The sequence below is a fragment of the Synchiropus splendidus genome, chromosome 1 (assembly GCF_027744825.2).
Source record: "Synchiropus splendidus isolate RoL2022-P1 chromosome 1, RoL_Sspl_1.0, whole genome shotgun sequence".
Taxonomy (NCBI): domain Eukaryota; kingdom Metazoa; phylum Chordata; class Actinopteri; order Syngnathiformes; family Callionymidae; genus Synchiropus; species Synchiropus splendidus.
The window spans coordinates 8111271-8136920 of NC_071334.1; the positions used below are offsets into that span (position 1 = coordinate 8111271).

The window sequence follows — 25650 nt, forward strand, 5'->3', positions numbered from 1 at the left end:
GTGACTCTGGACTCTGTCCGCTTCTAGTGGAGCAGCTGTGATGTCAGTGACGTCATGTGAGCCTTGAATCTGCTGCTGGAGTCTTCATCAAGTCCAGGTCACTGCCCTGAACACTGCTCACCAACACGGTGGTTGTCCTGCAGCAGATAGTGAGGAGCCTCCGTGCTGATCTAGAAGCAGCACTGTCGACTTTCCTCATCATCAAATATGAAGCCATTCACTCTCTTCAGTCTTTGACTCCAGAGTCACATGAGTTTGGAAAATCATCGCCTTCTCACTGGAGTCTGAAGATCTCAGTGTTCCCCCACCATCAACACCACACCTGTCTTCTGTTTCTATGGCTGTGACTCTCAGAAGAGACGGAGGGAAAGAAGAGGAGCCTGAGTTTGGACAAAAGCCATAGATGGAGCCATAAAGACACAAAATTCACTAGAAGGATATAGAGCATATCAGATTTAAAAATATACAATATTTTTTGCCTTTGGAGTAACAGGGGACTTCGGGGGACTTGTTCAATTCTTTGTCAGTGTATTATGTATCTGGAGAAAACCTAGTCAATGGAGCTGCGGAATGACATAGACTTCAAGACTTCACCATCCATTTTCCTTATGGTTTTGTTTGGAATAAACCTTCCATGTATCGCGTTTTATTTAACCAGTTATACAAATGCAAACAAATACAAAACTGAATTAGACATGAGTAAACACTCTTTTCTAATTGACTGTATTTTGAAATAAAATGTGCCCTTTATGGCTCGTCTTATTGCTAGTACATCAACTATTACTGCAAAAGAATTATATAGTCTTTTATGTAGTTATATAGTATATAGAATGATATTATATAGTATTATATAGTCGTGTGTTTCACTTTCCGTTGTGTTTATTACACTGTGATAGCACAGCAACGCCCTGCTGTTTCCTGTTCCTGTTCGCGTGGGGGATGGGGTGTCATGGTGAAAGTGAAAGTAAGAGACGCGCATGACGCGGAAGGTGCAGTTCAATTCCCGTCTCTTCTGAAGAGTGTTTTTCACCCGAATTATTCCAGTCGCTCGAGCTTCCTGCGATCATCCAGGCGGCGGTGGAACACACGCACACGTGACACGCGGTTGTGTAGCAGCACACCGTCGGAGATCGAACACAATCTGAGTTCGCAACTTTGGGCCGGAAGAACTGAGCTCATGGGCCAGGTACAGACAACAGAGGACTGGCACACAGGTCAGTGACTTGGTTTGACTTGCGTCTCGACGCTGACCTCACCTTTGATATTTAAGGATCCGAATGAAGACGCGCTTGTTGACCGGAATGTTTCTTGTGTTTATGTTGAAGGCGGGCTGAGCTCAAGGTTGAGTCACTCAAGTGGGCAGTGACGTATATGTGTAACTTCTACCACTAGGGGGAGTGTGTTAACTGTTATGTGGGATTGACCTGTGGAGAATTCTAGAACAAGACATATAAGTAAACTGACAAACAGTGGTCTCTCTGCGTCTCTGTCCGTGTCAACAATATACAATATTACAGGCAGGACCCTCGAGCTCAACGTGGGCAGAGCTCAATGTTGAGCTCAGCCGTGTTCTCCAAGCTGCAAACAGGGGCTTCGCTCTTTCTTTGGAAAAGTATATTTGAGTTTGTCAGAAAATTGTGCATCAAAGAGCGTTCTCTCCCTTGGAAATGACTTTAAGACCAGTGCAGTGGAATATTCTGAAACAAGACGGCAAACATAAACGTGCAGGGTTGAATAATGGCCATTTAATGGTGTCTTTTATTTCAAATATCTGACTGCACTGGACTACAAGTCATAGATAAGCCAGAGAGCATCAAGCTTTATGACGGTGTCCTGGTCTGACAATAGATATGAGACTTTTGAATGGCTGACCCTCCAATTTAGTCCCACAGACACCATTTGTTGTGATCAATACACAACAGATTCCCTTGTTTCTTCAACATTCTGAGACATGTTGAAGGTTGTTCCACTGGAAATCTGTTTTCCTTCACATTATGTGCAGAAACCTCTGGAAATGAAGACAGGATCTGCAGCATAAAATAGACGACACAAAGAGAAGGTGGGATGGTCAGAGTCATCCAAGGTATAGACTGGGAATGGTCTTGCTGGAGGGGCAATGTCCTGTCTGGAGGGAGCTTGATGGAGAATCCTTCCACCCACCTCTGCTGCCCTGAGCAACACACTGGAGGAATACATTGAAAGAAATGTTCGGTTAGGAAAGACTCACAGTGAGACGATGAGTAACCACCAAAGTTTTGCAGTTGACAAGGAGGGACAATGATTTATCCATGATCCAAGACACACTGACCTGAACTGACAGGGGGAAGGGAAGTTAAGTACAGTAACTGCTGTATGACTGTGAATATAGAAATATATGACCGGGATACGGATTTGTGTGTGTATTTATACATGTATTTGTTCTTGGATGTTTGGACTGAAGTAATCAAAGTGTCCCAAAGACCAAACCAGACTCAGACGTCATATGAGGATCGGCAGCAGCTTGTTCTGCTCTCAGTCAGTCTCAGTGAGTGAACACATGAATGTGTTTCTGATCACTGCAGAGTTTGGAGCTGCTTCGAGGTTTTGTTGTTAGTCAGGACACTTTGAGAGCTCCACAACACAACTCACGTCCACATGAACAAAGCATGAGGTCTTCAGACAAGCGTGTTGCTGTGACTGCAGAGGGAGGAGTTTGGATCTGATTCATGAAGGTGTTTGAAGTGCAGCAGGCATGTTTGTGGACAGAGCTGAGCTGACTTCTACACACCAGCTTCTGTGCAAGTTCCTCCACTGTGAGGACTCCAGACTGACACACACACCTCATGAGATCGAGTGTGTACTCCTCTGTCAGGACCTCAGTCTCCAGTCCCAATCAAACACCACTGAAACCAGGTGTTTGATGTGAAGCCACGAAGAGTCAGAGGCTCAGCATGAAGTTGAGCTGAGACTGAGGTCAGTGAGGTCACAGAGAAGAAGCAGTGACTCAGATGAGCAGCAGATTCTTCCATCCACCATCAGACCCCACCATACTGACCTCCATGGAGAATGTTGACATTCATGTGAGGGACTCTTCTGTCCACGTCGTCTTTCTTCTCTCATGACTTTGTTCTGCTGCTGCTCTGAACCTGACGATTGAAGTTGGCTTGTTGACAAGAAGTTGTGTGTTGTGTGTGTGTGTGAAGGTGTGGATCGAGAGGAGGAAGCTCCTCCCTCTAAATCCCCACTGGGTGAGGACCATGACAGTCAGACCAGAGCTCAGAGGTGAGAAGAGCAGTTCTCCTGTCAGAGCTCCAAAAACTAGGAAATCATTTCCACACTGAAACTTCTGTGTGTTCAGATCAAAGTCACTCACATCAGACGCTGCTGGACGAAGACACAGACCTGGACTTGCTCCCAGCTGTCAGTCTCTGAAGAGTGACTGGTCTATGGGAAAATTTATTGACTTCAGAAGACGACCGGAGCACCTGAGGAGGAGCAGGTGAGAAACAGAGCTGGAGCAACGCTCAGAGGACATCTAATGGTCAGATGCTGAACAACAGGTTGAGGTGTTGATCAGAGTTGTGTCTCCATCAGGATCTCTGAGGAGGAACCAGAAGAGTCTGAACTCTGTTGTGAGTCCCTGAAGAGTGACTGGTCTATGCCAAGACATATTGACTTCAGAGGAGGACAAGAGCATCAGAGGAGGAGCAGGTGAGCAACAGCAGGAGCAGCGCTTAGGGGACATCTAGTGGTCAGATGGCGAACAGCAGTTGGAGAGCGTCCAGCTCCTTCTGTGTCATACTGGATGTCCAAGCCGTTTTTCAAGGGCTGCAGTGGGTGCGGGGTTTTGATCCAACTGTCCACTGTCAGTCTGGTGCTGCCTGTTGAAGCTGGAAAGCCAAACACTTTATGATCCAACATCATCCGACGGCAGACACAGTGGAATAGCACAGTCCCAGGCTTGAGGTTAGGGCTACACACTAGGTGAGAATGTTCTGAGCTACATGCGACTGGTCATGAAAGTGCGACGGAAGTGTCCTCAATGGGTGTTTTTATGAGTCGTGACACTGCAGCTGGACACTTCTCCATCTGAAGAGCAGCAGGTGTGTGGACCGAGGTTCTGACACTTCTGATGATGCACCGCACACGGTGTTTGGAATTCACAATGTCGCAGAGTCAGACAGAAGCCCTCCAAGACAGAGAATCAACCATCTGTCTCCTCCAGCTGCACATTTGAGTCGAAGGGCTGTGTGTGAATGAATCTGAGTCGGTCTTGGTTTGTCTCCTTCCTCTGATGTTGGTTCCTCTGGTCCTAAAAGCTGGTGCAGATGGGTGAGGAGGAAAGTCAAAGAAGATGAGAACAAGCAGGAAAGTGAGCAAATAAACAAGTGTTAACCTGACTGAAGAGGGTGAAGAGTTTGGAATCAAATGTAATCCATCAACTGTGAGCTGCACATGAGAGTCATGGATCTGAACACTGAGTCTTTTCACTGCCTCATTTGATGTTCTTCACAGAGAGGATCAGCAGCTCTCAGATGATCTCAGTCTCCAGTGTGTCAAGCAGCATCAGACAGAACTGTACTCCACACTTCAGGTATGTTCAAGTGTTAGCTCCTCCTTCTCACTCCAACAGCTGCTACGTCCTATACAACTAGTTTGGAGAAGAGTCTGGACTGAAGCTCTTCCTCTGCTCTGAGTTTTCCGTCATGTGTTTGTGTTTCAGCTGTTTGAAGAGACTGTCATGACCCTGGTGAAGAAGGAGCTAAAGAGAGCCCGAAGGTTCCTCAGTCCAGATGAACAGAAGAATCTGGGTGATGAGGAAGAGGAGGAGTTGAAGTGTGAAGAGGAGCAGATGAGGAGCAGCAGAGAAGCTCTCCTGCAGATCTTCAGGAACGTCTTGAGGAGCATGAAGGAGGAGGAGCTTGCTAATGTTCTGTGGCGCAGTAAGAGGATTTGAACCTTCAACCTGTTGAATATCAAATATCTCTGTCCATTTGAGCTTGAAACACCTGGAGCTGTTGAGTCGAAAGATCTGAAGCTTGATCAGCTTCACCTTCTAGAATCGCCTGATCATGTGACTTCTCTCTTCATTCAGGAAGTGGTGCTGGAGTGTGTGCAGGACGACTGAAGAGGAGCCTGCAGAAGAAGTTCCACAGTGTGTCTGAGGGGGTCGCTAAAGCAGGAAACTCTGCCCCACTGAATCAGATCTACACAGAGCTCTATATCACTGAGGGGGGCACAGACCAGGTCAACCAGGAGCACGAGGTCCGACAGATTGAAGCAGCAACCAGGAACCAGTTCAGACCAGGAACTACCATCAGACAAGAAGACCTCTTTAAAGCCTCACCTGAGAGAGAGGGACCCATCAGGAGCCTGCTGACGAAGGGCGTGGCTGGCATTGGGAAGACCCTCCTGACACAGAAGCTGACTCTGGACTGGGCTGAAGACAAAGCCCACCAGAACTTCCAGCTCATGTTTCCTTTTACATTCAGGGAGCTGAACCTGCTGAAAGAGAAGAAACTGAGTTTGGTGGAACTCGTTCATCTCTTCTTTCCTGAAACCAAAGACTCAGGACTCAGCAGCTTTGAAGGAGTCCAGGTTCTGTTCATCTTGGACGGTCTGGACGAGTGTCGACTCCCTCTGGACTTCAACAGTCGGGTCCTGACAGAAGCTAGAGAGTCCACCTCAGTAGACGTCCTGCTGACCAACCTCATCAGGGGGAAGCTGCTTCCCTCAGCTCACCTCTTGATCACCACACGACCTGCTGCAGCCAATCAGATCCCTCCTGAGTGTGTGGACATGGTGACAGAGGTCAGAGGGTTCACTGACCTCCAGAAGGAGGAGTACTTCAGGAAGAGGTTCAGAAATGAGGAGCAGACCACCATCATCTCTCATGTCAGGAGCTCACGAAGCCTCTACATCATGTGTCACATCCCCATCTTCTGCTGGATCACTGCCACAGTTCTGGAGGACATGTTGAAGAGCAGAGAGACCAGAGAGCTGCCCAAGACCCTGACTGAGATGTACATCCACTTCCTGGTGGTTCAGGCCAAAGTCAAGAAGCTCAAGTACCATGGAGGAGCTGGGACAGACACAGTTTGGGATCCTGAGAGCAGGAAGATGATTGAGTCTCTGGGAAAACTGGCTTTTGAGCAGCTGCAGAGAGGAAACTTGATCTTCTATGAATCAGACCTCACAGAGTGTGGCATCGACATCACAGCTGCTGCAGTTTACTCAGGAGTCTTCACACAGATCTTCAGAGAGGAGCAAGGACTGTACCAGGACAAGGTCTACTGCTTCATCCATCTGAGTGTTCAGGAGTTTCTGGCTGCTCTTCATGTGCACCTGAAGTTCTTCAACTCTGGAGTCAATGTTCTCCATTTACAACAAAAATCAGAACAGTCAAGAATCCTCAGAAAGGAACTTCATCCAGAAAGGTTTTACCAGAGAGCAATAGATGAAGCTGTAGAAAGTCCAAATGGACATCTGGACTTGTTCCTGTGCTTCCTTCTGGGCCTTTCTCTGCAGACCAACCAGAGTCTCCTTCCAGGTTTGTTGACACAGACAGGAAGTAGCTCCTGGACCCATCAGGACACAGCACAGCTCATCAAGGAGAAGATAAGGGAGAAAGTGTCTCCAGAGAGAATCATCAATCTGTTCCACTGTCTAAGTGAAGTGAAGGACACTTCTCTAGTGGAACAGGTCCAACAGCAGCTGAGATCAGGAGTTCTCTCCACAGATCAACTGTCTCCTGCTCAATGGTCCACCCTGGCCTTCATCTCACTGTCCTCAGAGGAAGATCTAGACGTGTTTGACCTGAAGAAATACTTTGCTCCAGAGAAAGGTCTGATCAAGTATGGCCTTTCGGAGGAGGCTCTTGAGAGGCTGCTGCCAATGGTGCAAGCTTCAAAGACAGTTCTGTAAGTGGATCAAACACTGAAACCTGAAAAACCTCGCGACCACGATTGAGGATGATTGAGATATTAAAAATACATTTTCAATGTTGTGTAAACCAGCGCTGCTCTGACACTCCAGAGTGGAGCCACTCCGTTTCAACCCAAAGCTTCGTAGCAGGTTCATGCTGCTTCCAGGTTCCGACCGTTGAGTTGAAACAGAGGAGCCCACCAGCGTTCCGTCTCCCTCCACAGCTGACTCCCAGTCCTGCAGCAGTTTGAAACAACAATGAGCTCCCAGAGAGTCAAGAGGTGCAGGGGAGAGGATCAGACTCTGACAGTCATCACTAGGAGACGCTGGCATCCTGGTGCACGCGCACTGTGTTCCACTCCAAAACATTGCTGATAGGGACCTTTGAAAGGAGGGGAAATCCAACCTTGGCATTCAGCAACCTGAAGACTTCAGAGAGCAGAGAGAGAGTCGTATGAGCAGCCAAAGTGACTGTTCCAGTCAGGTCTTCATTTTCAAACCCCAGTGATGATAGTATTGGAGATGAGAGGGTTTTCTTTCCTTTGGGAACTGGAGAGAAAACACACATCAAGTTCCAGATGAATTTCTCTCACTGCACCATGGTTATTTATATTTTGCTCCATGTCGTGATAATATCGTCAGCGTGACACTTTTTGACTGCGATAATTGCCGAGCACAAATCTGACATGGTTACAGCCCTAATGTGAATTGAATATGAATGTTTGTTTTCCTTCTTCAGACTCAGCTGCTGTGGACTGTCAGAGAGAAGTGGTTCCCTTCTGTCCTCAGTCCTCAGCTCTCCGTCCTCTAGTCTGACACAACTGGACCTGAGCTCCAACGACCTTCAGGATCCAGGAGTGGAGTTGCTGTCTGCTGGGCTGAAGAGTCCACACTGTCACCTGGAGACTCTCAGGTCAGACATGTTGATCAGTATTTATTGATCTGGAAACACTTTTAGAGACACTTTAGTGATTCTTCTGATGTTACAGTTTCACTTCAAGGTTTCACTTCATCTTTGGCTCAGAAATTCACTGCCCCTTTTTGTTCTCATTTTCTCTCCTATTTCTGAGTTTTCTGATTTTTCAGAAGTAATGACCCACCTTTCTAATGTCTTTTTGAAACAATATGGACATTTTGTGACTGTTTCTTGTCCATCATATTGATTGATGTTTTTCATGTTGCTGAGAAAACACTTGATTTTCTCTTCCAGGTGTTTACTACTTTACTACAGTTTGACTTTGTGTCTCCAAAGTCTCCATTTCTGCTTCACACAATCCTCTAGTGGATTTATGGATTGATATTGGAGATATTAAGGGCAACGTTCATCATCTCTGTATCTCATGTGGATAATATGGTTGATATAAAAGTGCTTCCGATTTTCCAACAATAATGTGATGATGGTCTTCTGAATGGAAAGAGTGCAGCGTGTCCTCAAGTCAAGTCTTTAAAGTCTTGTCAAAATAGAGGATTGAAAAAGTCTCACTTGTTGATGACACTCGTCTCTTTCACAGACTTAGCTTCTGCGAACTGTCAGAGAGAAGTGGTTCCCTTCTGTCCTCAGTCCTCAGCTCTCCGTCCTCTAGTCTGACACAACTGGACTTGAGTGAGAACTACGACCTTCAGGATCCAGGAGTGGAGCTGCTGTCTGCTGGACTGAGGAGTCCACACTGTCACCTGGAGACTCTCAGGTCAGACATGTTGATCAGTATTTATTGATCTGGAAACACTTTTAGAGACACTTTAGTGATTCTTCTGATGTTAGAGTTTCACTTCTAGGTTTCACTTCATCTTTGGCTCAGAAATTCACTGCCCCTTTTTGTTCTCATTTTCTCTTCTCGTTTTCTGATTTTTCAGAAGTAATGACCCACCTTTCTAATGTCTTTTTGAAACAATATGGACTTTTTAGTGACTGTTTCTTGTCCATCATATTGACTGATGTTTATCATGTTGCTGAGAAATGAGATTTTCTCTTCTTGTCCAGGTGTTTACTGCTTTACTACAGTTTGACTTTGTGTCTCCAAAGTCTCCATTTCTGCTTCACACAATCCTCTAGTGGATTTATGGATTGATATTGGAGATATTAAGGGCAATGTTCATCATCTGCAATATAATAATTATATCTGCAGCGCATGTTGATAAAATTGGAACAGAATCACACTTTTTTCATCTGAGCTTCTTTCTCTGTTGTGTCCACTTAGTTTGACTTTGAAATGCTTTGTCATCACCTCCATGTTTTTTTTTCTTGTTGCTCTTTTGACCAATAATACAAGCCAAAAACACTGTGGCCTCACCAGTGTTTCATACCTGTTTCAGAAAGTTGATCCTGATTTATATAAAAGTGCTTCAAATATTCCAACAATAATGTGATGATGGTCTTCTGAATGGAAAGAGTGCAGCGTGTCCTCAAGTCAAGTCTTTAAAGTCTTGTCAAAATAGAGGATTGAAAAAGTCGCACTTGTTGATGTCACTCTCTTTCACAGCCTGAGAGACTGTGGACTGTCAGAGAGAAGTGGTTCCTTTCTGTCCTCAGTCCTCAGCTCTCCGTCCTCTAGTCTGACACAACTGGACCTGAGCTCCAACAACCTCCAGGATGCAGGAGTGGAGCTGCTGTGTGCTGGACTGAAGAGTCCACACTGTCACCTGGAGAGTCTCAGGTCAGATCACATCATCTGTCCAGCTTCAGAGCTGAAATGTGAAGGTCAGAGGTGGAGACTCCAGTTTCAGAGAGTCACAGTTTCCTCATCAGTTTTCTCCAATACCTCAGCGAGTTGTGTTGTGCTGAGTCAGCAGAGTTGAAATCAAATACTGTAGATGATGGTGTGAGGTTGTGAGGACAAGGGAAACATTCTCAGATCAAAGACCAACTGAATGAAATGGCAGATGATCAGAGAGACATGAACATTAATGACTGATGAACTCTGATTCAAGAGCCATATGTTTGTCTTCCACTTTGAGTTGGCTGTGAGTCACGTCCAACACACGCTGCTCATCCAGAACAACTCTCCTCCGCAGCAAGTCTTGTCAAAATAGAGGATTTAAAAAGGTTCACTTGTTGATAACACTCGTCTCTTTCACAGGCTGAGCTGCTGTGGACTGTCAGAGAGAAGTGGTTCCCTTTTGTCCTCAGTCCTCAGCTCTCCGTCCTCTAGTCTGACACAACTGGACTTGAGTGAGAACTACGACCTTCAGGATCCAGGAGTGGAGCTGCTGTCTGCTGGCCTGAAGAGTCCACACTGTCACCTGGAGACTCTCAGGTCAGAACACATCATCTCCTCCCTTCAGTTCTGCTCCACAACTGGACGGTTCTTCTGCTCTCATGGTTTTCTAAAACACTTTCTCCTTCATTACAGCCTATTGGAGTGTAGGATCTCAGAGAGAGGCTGTGCTTCTCTGGCCTCAGCTCTGACCTCTAACCCCTCCCACCTGAGAGAGCTGGACCTGAGCTGTAATCATCCAGGAGGGCCAGGACTGGAGCTGCTGTCTGCTGGACTGGAGAGTCCAGACTGGAGGCTGGAGACTTTCAGGTATGGTATGAGAGAGGATGAGGGTGTGTGACGCTGCTCAGACTCTTCATCTGAACGGAGCACATGAATCCAAACACGTGACATGTTCTCCTGCTGGACACCAGTGGAAGCACCAAGGAGACAGTAGAGACTGAGCAGAGTCATGAAAGAGCCATCCACTTGGCAACAGGAGATAATAGTCCTGAAACATCTGAAGTCACATGGATCTGCTCTCATCCTTCTCTCTCTTTCTTCCTCCAGGGTGGAAGGCTGTGGACCAGAGTGGTTAAAGATCAGAAGTGAAGAAATGTATCTGTTTGATTGAGCCATGAAAACTCCTGGACTTTGTCAGTGTGACGCCCACTTATGTGTGGTCACACAGTGTGTGTTACATGTCATTTAATAGTTCAGCATGGAGTTGAATAACCGGCAGGTATATGGTTAGGTCAGTAGAGGGCAGGGTAGGACAGAGGTTGGGCATGGAAGATGTGTGGGTAAAAAGGAAGTGATGTTTTTTTTCCATTACTTTTCTCACCATTGACAAATGCGGAAGCCTCGTGTGACTGTCCACATTTTGTTTCAGGTTAGTCAAATCCATTTGTTTATAATGAAATTAAAAAAAAGCAATTATGCATATGGTTCATGATGTCTGACAGTTGTTGTATGATAAAGTAAGATGTTTGTGAGTGATGTTTCAGAAAAACATCAAATTGCACTGTGGGCTACAACATTGAAAAAACAGAATGCCTTGGATTAAAATGTCAAATAAAGATGACTTTTTTTTTCGGTGACTTCTCCTTCCATTTAACTAAAATCATAGTATTTATTTACCAATGGAGAAATGTCTCATGGTGGATATATGAATGTAGGGCTCAAAGGGTCATGTGACTTCGCAGTGCATGGTGGGATGCAGTCGCCATGTTTACGGTCAACAGACTTGGATTCCTTTCATCTGCAGCCATGCTCACCACGACACCACCACTGCATCATGCAGCATGAGGCTAGTCCACATGGCATTATATTTGATATAACAGCACTGTATCCCTTAAAGATCCCAGCACAAGATCTTTCTCCTTCATGTTCAGTATATTTTTAAATCTTATTTATCTTATTTGTTTTGACATTTCATAGACATGCTCTGCTGATTCCTTCCTTCTCACATTCATCTCTGTCACCAGCTACATGTTTTCAGATCATTTTCAGTGTTTTGTTCTGTAGTTGGTCGTGAACGTTTGGATAGTAGGTTTGTTTTCTGCCCCTCTGACTGCTTCCCTCACCGCTCTCATTTCAACAGTCTCAACTAGTGATGGGTCCATGAGGTTTCATGACAAAGTGTCCTGATTTTCAGAGGCCACCAGATGGTACGTCTGCTGTAAAATGTTTGGACCTAAACAACTAATTCAATGAAAGTAGAAGTTAGGACACTGTTTCATTCATTCATTCATCTACCCATCACTAGTCTCAACCCCTCATTTGTTCTCTGCTCATCTCTGTTCCATTTCCTGCTGTTGCCATTTCAGATCCTGTTGCCTCTAGTTTCATTTGAGTACGTCCTTGTGTCAGTCATTTTTTTTAAAGGCCAAAATTCGACTTTTGCAAATCATATTATTTGCATTTCTTGATGTTCACATGGTCCCAGGATGCCAGATTATTATTTTTTACTCATTTAAAAAAAAGAATTGCTAAAACTTGACTGCATTTTAATCCATTTCTTTGCCTTTCTTGATGTTCACAGGTTCACAAAATTGATAGAGAGTTTTGTCTTTTGGCTCAGCTCTCTCTTACACACAACAGTGCAATACCATCCCCGCTGCGCCGATTCACCGACCAGTCTCCACTAACCACTCGGCTGCTGTGTGGCCTACTGGTTAGTCCATGACATGATATGGACAAGTCGTGAGGAAAAAATGAAATCAGTGGACTACATTCATGAGACATTCACGGTGTCTTAAAGGAAAATAACAAAAGTGACGATAATCGATAGAACACATATTTTAATTTTCAATACCTTCCAACAAAAAGAAAGTGAAAGAAAATAACCAATAAACCTCAAACACACCTGGTAAATTTGTAAACATCAAAAAGAGAGGTCAGTGAATGCCTCATAGCGCAAGATGAGTCCCCAAAAACATAAAGATGCAAAAGTTCAGTTGTTGGGATGGAAGCGATGGAGCAGCGGGTCATTTCTCAAAGGTCAAAAAACACATTTTTCATGATGAATTTTCTGTTTCAGCGCTGAAAAGTCACATTCATCTAAATACTCGAACATAACTTCAGCTCACCGCTTGACATTCAACTTCACTATAAGTCAGAAAAACATTGCCGTTAATTACATCACAATATTTACCTGACGACCGCTACTGTTGACACAGAGAGAGAAACAAATGACATGATGTGGCACCGTCTTTAAGAAGAGAAAAATGATATGAAATGATGTAAAAATATAAATATGTGATCTTGCAAATGTGATGGGGATTGATCGTGGAAATGTGTGAGGCCCCTCAGGGATCAAGCTCGGGCCACCGTTGGAAGTTCTACAGTAAACTCCTGACCACCTTGAAGGTGGTATTTGGCGAAACCCAATACATCTGAATTGCTAACTGAGAAATTGTCAGAAGCTCCAAAAACATTTGAATCACTTGTCCATGAAGTGTGCGGACTACATGATTTGACATCTTTAATCAGTCAATGTATAGAATAGAGAAAAATACAAGATGGCCCTGCCATGTGCTGAGGGTCACGTGACATCCGCAGAGAACATCACCTCCTCTCATTGGCCAGTCTGTTGGGTAGGGGCCGGACTTTGGACAGGACTTTGTGTGGCGGGTCCGTCATGGTCATCACGCACTTGGTGTTAGCAGGGTAGGATGTTATCGTGGTGACGGTGGGAGCGGCTACTTTCGGTGCGGATGTTGACGCTGGACTTGCTGATGTTGCGAATTTTGGCGACATTGCCGTTGCGGCTGTCATCGTTGCTGATGCTGTCCATTTCGATGATATGGATGTAGCTGCTGTCGGTTTCGATGACGTTGTTGCTGCTGTTGTCACTTTCGCACACATTGCTGCGGTCACTTTCCATGGCGCGCTTGTCGCCGCGGTCGTCGCGGCTGTTGCCGTGACCTTTGTAGACGTTGCTGTCCCTGCAGGCAATGTCGCTGTTGCGGTTACTTTCGTTGATATCACTGCTGCTGCCGCCGGCACTGCGGACTCTGTTGTAGCAGTCACTGTAGCTGGAACAGAGGACGGGTTGTTAGCAGTCACCGTGGCGACAGGTTTGGCCAGAGATGTTTGGATCTCGGCCCTTCTGGCCAAAGCCACCCGCAGCTTCTCTCTCATCTGTTCAATCTGCTCCTGCAGCTCCTGCAGTTCGCCTGGCTTGGGCGGGGCCACAGGAGCGGCCGGTTGGTCTGTGGAATCGGCCGCAGTCGCGCGCGATGCCAGTCTGGAAACAGTTGCCGGGGCTCCGTTGGCAGGTGTAGCGTTTGGGCGGTTGGAAGACGCAGCAGCTGCTGAGCGCGACAGAACCAAGCTGGCGAATGAGGACGCGGGCCCACCGTTCTCACACAGTCTGCTCGACGGAGCTGCCTTCGCATTAAAGGGAGCCTCCTCTTTGTCTTTCGCTGCCTTTGCCTTGGCATCAGAAGTGGCGAGGCGAGCCAGCAGGCGGCGAGTGTTGAGCGTCTCCAGATTAAAGTGAACTCTTTTAAAGTCCCGGGCATCCTTGGCGGCCGCCGCTGCTGCAGCAGCGTCTTTTTCAGTCTCATTGTTCCACTTGGCGGATGCTCCTGGCGGTGGCGGGGCAGGTGGTCCTGACGGGGGCTGAGATCTCTCCAGGTTACAACTGCACAGGCAAAGACAAGACCAGGTTAAGGGACAAAGGTCGTATGTAACAATAGAGCTGACGTTACTCTCTGATGTGGGGTGTCGGGTTCCATTCATATGTCATACTGGGTCTCTTCTGGCAACACCCTTCAGAATGGACGTGTGGTGTGTTGAAAACCAGAACATCTAGAGTTCCACTTCCAACACCTGCGCCCAGATTTAGTCAAATTGTTCCATCACCTTTGAACGGAAACATCTCCGCACGAGGCAATATACCAGTCCGTCCTGGGAGTGTGTAACTGTTGATCAAATTCTCTTCACTGAACCCGTAACTCTCCCCTCTACCACATATGCAGACTCTGGACAACAGGAACCAAGTTGTGAATGACGTTGAAGAGACCGTGGAAATGAATGAATGAGGTCCATGGATGATGTGAATGAGGACAGGATTTGGGTGGGTGAGACCCGGAAGCATGACCAATGTCAAGAACTTAGAGAAGGAGAGGAAGTAGTGTAGTGAAGTGAAAACGACCACAGATTCTACTTCCATCCTCGTATGACGATGATCCAGTGAACGTATGCGAACTATGGAATTGACTGTGCTCAAAACCCTTACAATGCAATGTTCCTGTCTGTCTTCTTTTAGCAGTCGCCTCCTTCTCATTTGGCAGCAAACGCAGGACGTAATGTAGCGCACACACAATGGCATGAACATTGATGGCAGCTTCAGATTGATATTACTGATGGTGAAGTGTCATTGTGCCGTAGGTCTAATCGGAACAGTGCTCTTATTGCTGTGATCTAGCGGCCTTTGCCTTCAAAAGAGATTCAGCAAGGACAAGCTAAAGAATGATACCTAACTCCATCGCTGCCTGCGGGGTATTGAAAGGCTTCTCAAGGCACATGAGACAAAATCATTCAGCAAGAGGATAAAGATGTTACTGACCCTTCTAGCTCAGGTTGCTAAACCTAGCATGCATCAGATGTGTGGGGGCACCGGATCATCACTGACAGTCAGCACCAAGAGGAACCAACCTTTTCTCCTTCTCTGCCCGCTGGCGTTTCACGTCTTCATACGTCATGTTCAGGGCTCGGTGGATTTTCTGTCGTAGAGGGTACAGTTACAGTTAAAATACGGCTGGGATCTTTCCTGGCCTCCAAAGATATGTGTGGCACCTGAGAGGTGTGCAGCCAGTACTTCAGGTTCTGGCGGCGGCGGATGTGCGGCAACACCAGTCTGTAGAAGCCGTGTTCACCGGCTAAAGTCAGCAAGGCTCCGCCCACTCCTACACACAGCAGCACAAAGAGGCCGGAGAAGTGGCTGATGCCCATCTGGAGAGTCTGAGGGCCAGAGAGAGACATGTTAGCTCTGCTACTCAGCTCATTCAGCAACAGACTTCACCAATAGCGAGCGCACAACGTCTCCCACTGCAGTCAATACTAGTCCTCCTACGTTTTTTTTATTGCATATTTGTTTGAATTGTCATAATACCCTGCAAGAGTTTGTGAAACAGGGGTCCAGTATTTGTCATGTTATAGAAAATCATTCTGTGAATAAACTTGGTGGGGAGCGGCGGAACAGAGCGTGACCTGCATAAAAACGCCTCAGTGAATCCCTACGTAACACAAGCACTAGTAGAAGTACTTCAATAGTTTCATTCACCACAACCTGTTTTGCTATTCTATCAAACACAATGGATTCCTATTGGAGTACTCCATCTACCCTCACGATAATGACAGCAGCAATGAAAGTCTTGGTATTTCTATTTCCAATACTCATGCTAGTTCCTCATCACTGTATTGCTTGCACAGCTGTGAGAAGTACGAGAACTGAATTTTAAATGAAAGAAAATGTTCTGTTCATTAAGATATTGTCACATCAAATTGACACATGAAGATGTCTGGGATTTCCAACTGAAGTGAGGTTTCAATATACTGTATAACCAGAAGGGGGCAGCAGCTCACCAACAGAGAGACTTGTCTCCTCCACACACAGCACTAACAGGAGCAGAGCAGAACTGTCCAGGAGCCACAACTGACCTCTGTGACAGCGAAGACCCGGTTCCCACACGGCACCACTTTGTACCACTTGTCGTGCAGCAGGTCCATGTAGCCGTCTGACTTGTACCTGCTGATGAACTCGGAGATGTTGGAGCTCAGAGGGGAGTTCTGGGGGAGACCTATGCCGTAACCTTCGAAGAGCAAACAACGGTTTCAGCGTCTTCACTTTTCAATGAATAAAGCACAATGAAACTAAAACCACACTGACGCCACTGCATTAGTCCACATTTTAACTGATCTTGAACTTTTAAACCTGACTTTTAAATCACGGAAGTGTTGAGGCCCCTCTGATCCCGCTAGCTCCTCATCCGTTTTTAGGTTGAGTATTTTACATTAACTCATAATTTAAAGCATGAAATCACACAAACTGCACAGTTTAAACTTGGAGCTCCTGAAGTGTTGAGACGTGCTTGTGAATGGTCTAGTTCATGAGCAAAACCAGCAGGCACCTAGCACCAAAGCATTGTCAAGCTCTGCTTTTGGAAGTTGTGTTCAGGAGCGTGCAACCCTCATGTTTTCTAAGTAGTTAAAAATGGCTCTATGTCGAGGTGTTTCCCCACCTCAAAAATAGTTAGCATCTTCCTCTAGTGATTAGCTTGAACAGCTGTCATCATTCAGAAGGCCATGAAATAAATAGTTCTGCACACAAGCTCACAACCGAGCATGAAAACGCAAATTTACGGTACCATGGCGGGATGCTACTGCCGAGAGAGCAAACCAACCCGTAACCCACCAGTAGTGATGGGTAGATGAGGTCTCATGAAACAGTATTGCAGGATTGATGAAACAGTGTCATAACTTTCAGAGGCCTCTAGATGGCGCTCTTGGTTTGGAAATGAAGTGAGGTTTCCCAGGGATTGAATTTGTTGTCCAATGCCACATATTTTGCAGCAGACAGTGCCACCTGGTGGCCTCTGAAAATCAGGACACTGCTTCATGAAACCTCTTCAACCCTTCACTACTGACCAGCAAGTTTTAGTGTGTGTGCCAGGTTTGTTTTGATCTTGCATTCAGTATTTAACTTTATAGGAGATGGAAGAGCTAGTTGTTGCTATTGTAGCGACTACAAACCAAATGTATTGGATTTATGTTCCCTCAGTAGAAGCCAGACTTTTGTTATTTTCCAGAGCAGGAAATGGAGTTGTGTCGAAAATATCCTTCATACCTTCAATAGCAAACGGCTTCCCGACTGTTGCTAGTTTACAGTCGGCATCGATGGACACTTCATAGTCCAGCAGAGCTTTGTCCATGATGAAGGCATCGAGCTGAGGAGGATCTGCCCTTCAACACACACAGACGTGGTCACTACAGCAACTCTGACGACTGACCGCGAACATTTCACACACAGACGTGCAACAGGCTGGGGACCAATTCTTAGTTACAACTTATTTATTCACAAATTTCCTCACCTTTTCTGAAAGATATCATTTTTATTTGCCTCTTTAGGACAGTTTTTGAGATGTGCGTGAGAAAATAGCTGGGCCTTTTAGTTTTTTAGGCACTGTTTTTAACAGTCAGCAGAAGCTGAAACTGCATTAAAAGTCACACAGAAGCGACGCGGGGGAGTTTGCGCTCGGCCGCCGTTCATTAATCAAGTTAGGTAGAGTCAAATCGATGGGACGCGGGAGACTTTGAATGAAACTAAGTGAAGCTATTAAATGGGCATCACATCTTACTTGAGAGTGGCGACCCCCTCGGGAGTCGTGGGCTCGTTGAAGCGTCGCATGTACTCGTGCATTTCGGGGAAACTTTTCTTCATGTAGTCCTCGGCGCTGCTCTCTCGCACGGTGCCGAAGCGGAAGCCCTGGGACGGATGGTGAAGCTGGATGAGGAAAAACAACCATCAAGACTCGGAGAAAGTTTCAAAGCCAAACATGATTCAATTAAGTCGGTGATTATTGGAGTCAGAGGCCGTCCGACTTTATTAGTGACCTACGTTTCTACACCGAATAATGACTGGTTTAACCTCACAATTTGCTTTAAACTATCTCTCTATCTCAAACTTCATTAAATGTTTTGGGTTCTTGACGTGAACTTCGACCCCTGAGGAGAAACCTTCATTCTCACACCTGAGTGAAGAAGCCGGCTCATTAACGCAGCTTCTGCACAGCTTCATTTGTCTTTATTTCTCTTCTGAAAAGACTGTTCTGCGCTCCACCTGTGCTCATATATCACCGGCTTAATAATGCAGTAGTTTTACCCACGCTCACTTTTAATTGTCCACCAGGAGAGTGTATTGAAATCTCTGTTGAGTCAAGTCAAGTCGGTTAACAAAGGATCTATAAACCATTTGTGCGTGAGAAAACACACACTCACAATTTAAGCCAAGTCAAACATTGCAATACATGTAAATACTATGTGGGACTGTACAATACTTTACTCATGAAATACCTTAATACACAGTAGCCTGAGCCTGAGATGTTTTGTGTTGTTGATAAAAATACATACATACATTGTCCATTGAGTTGGTGGATTCATGACACATTTATAAGCTGGTTGATAAAAATGTTTCTTCTGAACACTCTTTGAAATATACGGGTGGATCACTACAGTTCATACATCTATAATCCTAACGCCATAGATTAAACTGACCTTGGCGTCATGGATTCCCGAGACCTCCTCGAAGGTCTTCTCCCCGACCATGACGGCGGCCAGGTTGGCAGTGTAGCTGGACAACACCAGCAGGCAGAAGATGGCCCACAGGTTCATCAGGAATCGACCAGTCCAGCATTTGGGCGTCTTGGACGAGACCGTGCGTCCGAACAGGATGGCGTAGCACAAGTTCAGAGCAGAGGAGTAGGAGAACACGCGCATCCGATTCCGTCCGTGAGGCGTCATCCCAAAAGGACTCTTCCACTCGTACAGAGTCAGAAAAAGAGCGGTGATGTGCAGCGCCAGGAAGATTCCCACCCACATGGACCAGTGCAGCGGCCACATGAAGGCGCCGATGGGAGCGGCGGTGTCTTTGCTGCGTACCAGTATTCCAAGACTGGTGGAAAAGAAGGGCGAGGTGAAGTCAATGACACGACTGCGAGCTGAGTTGATACTGAAGGAGGTGACCGCCATATCGGCAAGCCCAAGGAGAAGATCCCCCACCAGCCCCGTCCAGCGGCCTCCTTTCCAGGCTCCGTACTTCCCATCTCCGACAATGTAGAGATCAAACTCAAAGCCGAGGTCCTCGGCTAACTTTTCCAGCAGGTCAATACAGTAACCATAGCAGCACTTGTTGTACTCCGCCGGCAGCAGGCTACCATTCCCGCTTGCCACGTCATGAAAGTATCGCTCCAGGAGTTCGGAGTTATTGGTTCCAGCATCCATGCAGAACTGACCTGCTGGGCAGATGCCTTCGTCGTCCGCGTCCCGAGTAAAAACAAATGGGTGTTCCACCAGAGTCACCACCCTAACACGGCTACCGGCCACTGGCATTCCAGCCCTCCAGCGGCCTTTGGTCTTCCCCCCAAACCCTTCCGTTCTGTGTCGAGGTCGTGGACCTTGCCAGACCCCCTCGTCCTCCACCTGAAGCTGCCCGTTCTCCCAGCTGCCCACCGTCACCCAGGAGGGTTGGCCCAGTGCATCTCGTCTTAGGCTCCAGATGTGGAAGCGCTGGGGGGTAAGGACACGGGATTGGTTCTGGAGCACTTGGACCACACCCGTTAGACCTGAGAAAGACATGTTGGACAGGAACCTGAGAGACAAGAGACAAAATGAAAGTGTGTCAAGAAATATTTGGCAGTTCATTTCATACTGATTCAGATTTCACAAGTGGGGGTGGGAGGGAAGGAGCAGAGCAAATGTTTTCGACTAGAGTACCCCGTTTTCCTCAGAGAGGTCTGTTGACATAGAAAGGGAGTTTCTAAATCTGTTCCCACATTATACTAGGAACGGAGGCTCTACAGTTTGAAAGTCCCATTGGCATCAGCGCTGCTATTTGAATGGTTCACAGCGAAGCTGCCAGCTTGCTGTTCAGCCTCTCTCAGGCTGAGACAGTTCCTGCAGGATCTAATGTCTTGTCTGAGTTAGAAAGGTACTTCTAGGCAAGTAGTGCCTCGAGTTCGTAGCCTTCCTTTGGAAGTCTTCCAGGTGTAGTATCCTTGGAAGCGCCTCGAGGCTCATCAAAAATGTTTCATGTTTTTCGAATGCCTACCTGGAGAGGTACTGTCCTGATGAGGGCAGCTCATGTTTGTTGGGTTTGTCGTAACAGTTGACCATGTTCTGGATCAGAGCCAGATCTGGACGGACCACTGTCGCTGCGGCAACGGCTCTCGAAATCAGCTGCAGAGCGTCTCTGATGTAAAAGTCCAGGGGCTTCCTCTCCACCTGTCCATAAGCGAGAAGTCCGAGAGGCAGCCCAATAGCATGCAGCGCATCCGGGCTGAGCGGCTGACCCAGAACCCAATGCATCACGGGTAACGTAAGTCCCAAGTCCTGAGCACTGCGCAGCACAGCGGCAGCGCACTGTGGGTCTGCGCCAAAGAGCAACACCGAGGATGGCGGTGGACGGTTCCGCCGGAAATGCTGGGACAGGAACTCGTGTATCTGTGTGTCGTCGTGGGAGGACTGGGTCAGGTTGAGGAGTGCGCTGAGCTGCCACGTGACTCCAGCTTCCAGCAGCTGCAGGAGACCCTGGGCCTCCTCCCAGCCCTGACACAAGACGGCCGTACCCTCCCTCCAGCCGGAGCGCCGAAGCACCGTCAGCAGCAGCTCTGAAAGGCCGGACTCAGGCACCGCCGTCACCATCTGCAGGTGGAACCGGTTCTGTGCACAGAAAGCCAAAAGAGGCAGAAAGAGTGTAAGTTGCAATGAAGCTGTTTATTTATCTCACATTTCAGAGAAAGACCTGCCAACTCACAAACAACTGAAGAGTCTGGAATGTTCTCTTTTAAAGTTACCACCTGTACAGGCTTTGATCAAGTCACCTTCTGGGGAGTACTGTGGGACCTGGTGTATCTGCGCCTCCATATGTAAATCTGAGCCAAAAGAACAATAAAAATACATACCTAGAAACGGCATCTTTTTTTGGTTTTGCAAACGATCAGAGACTGTAGTCAGTGTTCTGCAGGAAAATTACCCGACCTCAAGTAAAGGACATAAATGTCTCATTCATTGCCTAAAAAAAGGAAATGACCAGCACCTTTTCCTCTCAGAAGAACAAATTTTCCAGTTAGGAATAAAGAGCAAAAATATAAAAATGGCCGTCTAATCTGATTTTAACTCCTATGAGTTCAGTCTTTTACCACAGGGGGCGGCAGAGGGTTTCTTTGAGACATTCAATCTATCAAGCTGCGGTAAAAACACAAGTGAAAGACAATATAAGGTCAGTTCAAAGTGCAAAATTAAACATGGACTCATTAATATTCGCAACACAGAATCTTGAAATCCCCGAACAAACTGCAGCCGCTCACTCTGACGGGAGGATTAAAGATGAATGACGTGAAGTATCGATTTCATCATTTGACTCAGTGGACGAGAAAACACGGAGAAAGCCTGCGGCGGAACACTCTGGTCCGACTAGCATCCGTCTGATATTTACAGCAGTAAATTGAAAGAGTTTGGAAGAGGATTTGCTTTCGTATGAGAAAAACAATTACCAGAGATGTGATAATCCAGATTATAGATTCAATCTTGTCCAGACAATTTCTCACAATGAAATGAGGAATCTTAAATGGATGATGATGGTTTCTCGTCACTACAAACCTGATGTTTTTGCCTTCATGACCCCATGCTTTTGCAGTAGGCACCAGAGTTGTGTATGATTTTCCCACAAGTGGCTGGCAGTGATGACGTTAAACCTGGCTACAAGTCTGAGCGATGCTTGGCTAGTCATTTCTTTCTTTGGAGGCAAATTTCAGGCTCAGAGTTGAAAGAACTTTTACAACTGTTTTCAATTGTTATTCAATTTCCTATACGACTTAATTTTCGAGGCGACTCAACTGGGCACGAAATCCACCTGTAGCTAAACAGCTATGAAATGGGAAACTTATTTTGGCCCTGAGTAACTTCTCAGCTGTCAAGTGGAAGCCATACAATGACAAGCAAAGGTCGAAAGTTACAACCCCCGAACGACCCTACAACCTACATAGTAACCTCCACCTCATCAGAAACAGAATCAGAATTTATTTACCCAGGGAAAATGGCTTTTTATGTGACACCAACTCCTACTCAAAACAAAAGATGAACAAAGAAATAAACAGAAAACAATATGTTACTCAAAAGAAAGTGCTAAATAAAATATAATAAAATAAAAACATACTAATATAAAGAAAGCACTAAGATCACAATAGAATGGAATACAAGAAGCATCTGAGCATCAACTGAGTTTACAGTGTACAAAAAGAATTCTTCATGTTCATTTTAGACCCAGGAGATGGCTCATAAGATCACAGTCACTATTCATAATATACATCCAAGATCCAAGAGACTTTGGATCGTTGCCAAGATGACAACGCTACTTGTTACCAACCTACTTTGTTCCTGGTTCTGTCTCCCAACATTTTTTCAGAATCAGAATCAGCTTTATTGCCATGGTCAGTAAGGATCCCACCAACCAAGGAATGACGTGCAAACAATAAAATAAAATAACCCATGAGTTCATCAATCTGACAGCAAAGTAAGCATTGATCCCTGGCAACTGGACCGAGCACTGTCGGTACTGTTCTGTCTTGTGCCCCCGGACTTGTGGCTACTTCTCTGACAGTAGGTGCTCTGATGCTTTTGGAATAGCAATTGTCTCAATGTCTTCCGCATCCTCACCAGACCATCTTAATCGGTGACACACTCTGTGGCCCAGGCGTGAACAGAGAGACCACTGTTGGTGCTTCATCACCTGCCCTGTTCGCCTGCACAAAAACACCACCTACAACAAAAAATACTTTCATCTGTATTTGAAGTGCTTCTGTCTGGTTCTCCTCAGGTCCAAAAAGAAGAGTTGGACTTGAGGAAATTTGACTTAAAAATGCTTCAATATATTCCGGTCAGTGTGATATGTTGAGCTGAGTCTTCAGGTTTTAGGGTTAGCCCGGGTGAAGGCCCGGGGGTCCACTCATTGATCCCAGGAATCGACTTCCTGCTCATCCTTGTCACCATTAATCTTCCAGCGCCAGGCAGAATCAACAAGAGAACTAGACGCAAAACTCATTAGGAGATCAAACGTTACCCAGGTAATGCTCCAGTCGGTGGCATCTTTTCAGCGGGAGCTTTAGCCCGAGCTAACCTGCCGCATGAAGGGACACCTGACAGCTGCGGATCAACGCGCTTTGCTGATTTATTACCGCTTTTTTAAGCATCTGCTGCTCTTGAAACGGTCATTTTTTATCCGCAGACATTTCCTGTGAACCTACTGACAAGACTTGAAAGAAAACTCTGCAGTGACAAATTATAGTTTTGCCGAAATATTCCCACCGCTTTCGCCTCATTTTCCCCAAACTTTTCCCCTCTAATCACCAAAAAACAGGCTTGAGAGAGTGAAACAATGGCCGGCATTTGTCTCAGGAAGCGCACGAGTGACCACATGGAGTCGAGCAGGATTCATTATTAAACACCAGTTTCTGCCGAATAAAGCGGTAAATGTTTCCTCTGGATAATAAGCCAACCAGCTGACTGTTCAGAAAGTAAATATGCTGCTCAGGCTTTTATCATCTTTATACCATCAGCTCCCAGTGGCATCCTCGGAAATGAGAGCGAGATAACTAACCTGATGTTCGCAGGTAACTTTCTGTTGTGCTTTTAAAAATAGTGTTTTCTCCAAAGAGGGAAACAAAAACAGAAGTAAATCTGCTGAAATATTTAAACTCCTCATTAGAAAGTATAATGATCATGAAGGTGAACGTCTGTTCACGTCATGTTCAATTTGGGTTTCTGCCAATTCGTTCTGCGACTGGTTCAAGTCTCAGTCGTCCCACATTGAGAGACCCATTGAAGGTGCAGGTCTCCAGACGCCTTCTACTGAGGTGGCACCGGGGCAAAAGAACGACGCACTCCAGGGAGTGTGTGTCTCACTCGACCTGTGTTCTACCTGAAGAGCTCAAGAAGGTTCCAGGGGAGAGCGTTCTTCTCTGCTGCCCCGCATACAGTCGATAAGATAAGATAAGAGGTGGAAAATGACTAAAAATGGTCAGATCTTTTCATAAATTATATTTTCATACTTTGGAGTATATCTCAAAATGTTGCATCATGACAGACTGACATTTACAGTGACTTACATTTACACTTTCTCCAACTGCTGTAGTCTCTTTTGACCGACACTGTGACATCACTGGCAGTATCTTCTGTGATTTAACTGTTCACTCCTCATTTAGTGGACGGTAGTGATGTATTCTTTTCAGACATGAAGACAAGATACAGTGATTTTTTCAGAGGTCAACTACACTTGCTCAACAAACACAATCTTTAAGCTTCTCAGCTGTCAGGCCCACAAACCTGGCCAACATCTTGTTCGAGGAAGATCTCATCATTGGAAAACCTTCAGTGAGGGCTCCATCCCCAGTGAGCAGATCTGAGGAAACCCTCCACAGCTCCACACCGGCATCACGTGCCACACACACACACACATGCTCTCCACTTCCTGCGCCCAGAGGCAGCTGCTCATGGTTTTGATCGTACAGCATCAAAGTAACCATGGTTCTCTGAGGAAAACATGTTCAAGAAGCTCAACGTGGTCCATTTGAGAGAAGCGATTTCCGATAATCAACCGAGCCGCGACCAGAGTCATACCTGATGCTTCAGAAGGGTTACATCACTAAGTGCTAAATTATGGATCTCTGCTGATGCATTAACCTTCAAGACGGTTTCTGCATTCAATGCAGGAACAATCCTACAACAATTCCATAAAAGCAGGTGACACTGACGTTGGAAATGCCGCTGTGTAAATTGTACATTTCCATTGTTGTTATCATCAGTCAAAGTTACTTCATGATATTTATGCACAGTTCTTCAGCGCTTGTTGATCCACAATGGTGCAGCTCTTGTTCCAACTAGCATCCAGCTACAACTTCCTGCTTCTTCAGTGGTTATTGTAACACACAGGTCTGTGTACATTGTGAACACAATCTCGCTCTCAAGGCTTAGACAGTTTTTTATCCAGTGTTGACTCAAAAGTCAATGTTCTGTGTTCCAGGGAGTCAATTGTTTCCTGTCCTGCGCGTCAAAAAAAGGTTTGGGACGGACTCATGGCCACTTCATCATAGATGTTACTTGTCGTATGTAGCTCAAGAGAATATTGTTGGTGAACAATCTGATGTCTTCTTAGGGACATGGACTAGTTTAACTTGTTTTCCAGCACCAATGGAATGTTGGATAAAGATCTGCTAATGCAGCATTTGGTGAGCTTTAAGGATAAGAAAGACCCAGCACAAGCAGAATGTTC

The 25650-nt window shown here is 46.0% G+C and overlaps 2 protein-coding genes across 2 annotated transcripts in view; one reads left to right on the forward strand and one right to left on the reverse strand.

The window, feature by feature from the left end:
- The first annotated feature begins 952 nt into the window (after positions 1–952).
- On the forward strand, positions 953–11191 carry LOC128752241 (NACHT, LRR and PYD domains-containing protein 3-like). Its single transcript, XM_053853244.1, has 13 exons — positions 953–1214; positions 3183–3261; positions 3338–3478; positions 3574–3690; positions 4495–4573; positions 4703–4922; positions 5075–6899; positions 7643–7816; positions 8415–8591; positions 9384–9557; positions 9981–10157; positions 10254–10427; positions 10668–11191. The coding sequence occupies exons 1-13, from the start codon at positions 1178–1180 to the stop codon at positions 10729–10731; spliced, it is 3438 nt and encodes a 1145-aa protein (XP_053709219.1). The 5' UTR covers positions 953–1177; the 3' UTR covers positions 10732–11191.
- Positions 11192–12304: 1113 nt separating this feature from the next.
- The window catches only part of grin3bb (glutamate receptor, ionotropic, N-methyl-D-aspartate 3Bb), a 61769-nt gene continuing 48423 nt past the window's right edge, over positions 12305–25650 (reverse strand). The window contains exons 2-9 of the mRNA XM_053853230.1: positions 20434–21044; positions 18882–19974; positions 17966–18111; positions 17455–17570; positions 16269–16420; positions 15405–15569; positions 15264–15331; positions 12305–14247 (exon numbers count right to left, since the gene is read on the reverse strand). Of these exons, the coding sequence (XP_053709205.1) occupies positions 13167–14247; positions 15264–15331; positions 15405–15569; positions 16269–16420; positions 17455–17570; positions 17966–18111; positions 18882–19974; positions 20434–21044 (3432 nt within the window). The 3' untranslated portion in view covers positions 12305–13166. The remainder of the gene's footprint in view (positions 14248–15263; positions 15332–15404; positions 15570–16268; positions 16421–17454; positions 17571–17965; positions 18112–18881; positions 19975–20433; positions 21045–25650) is intronic.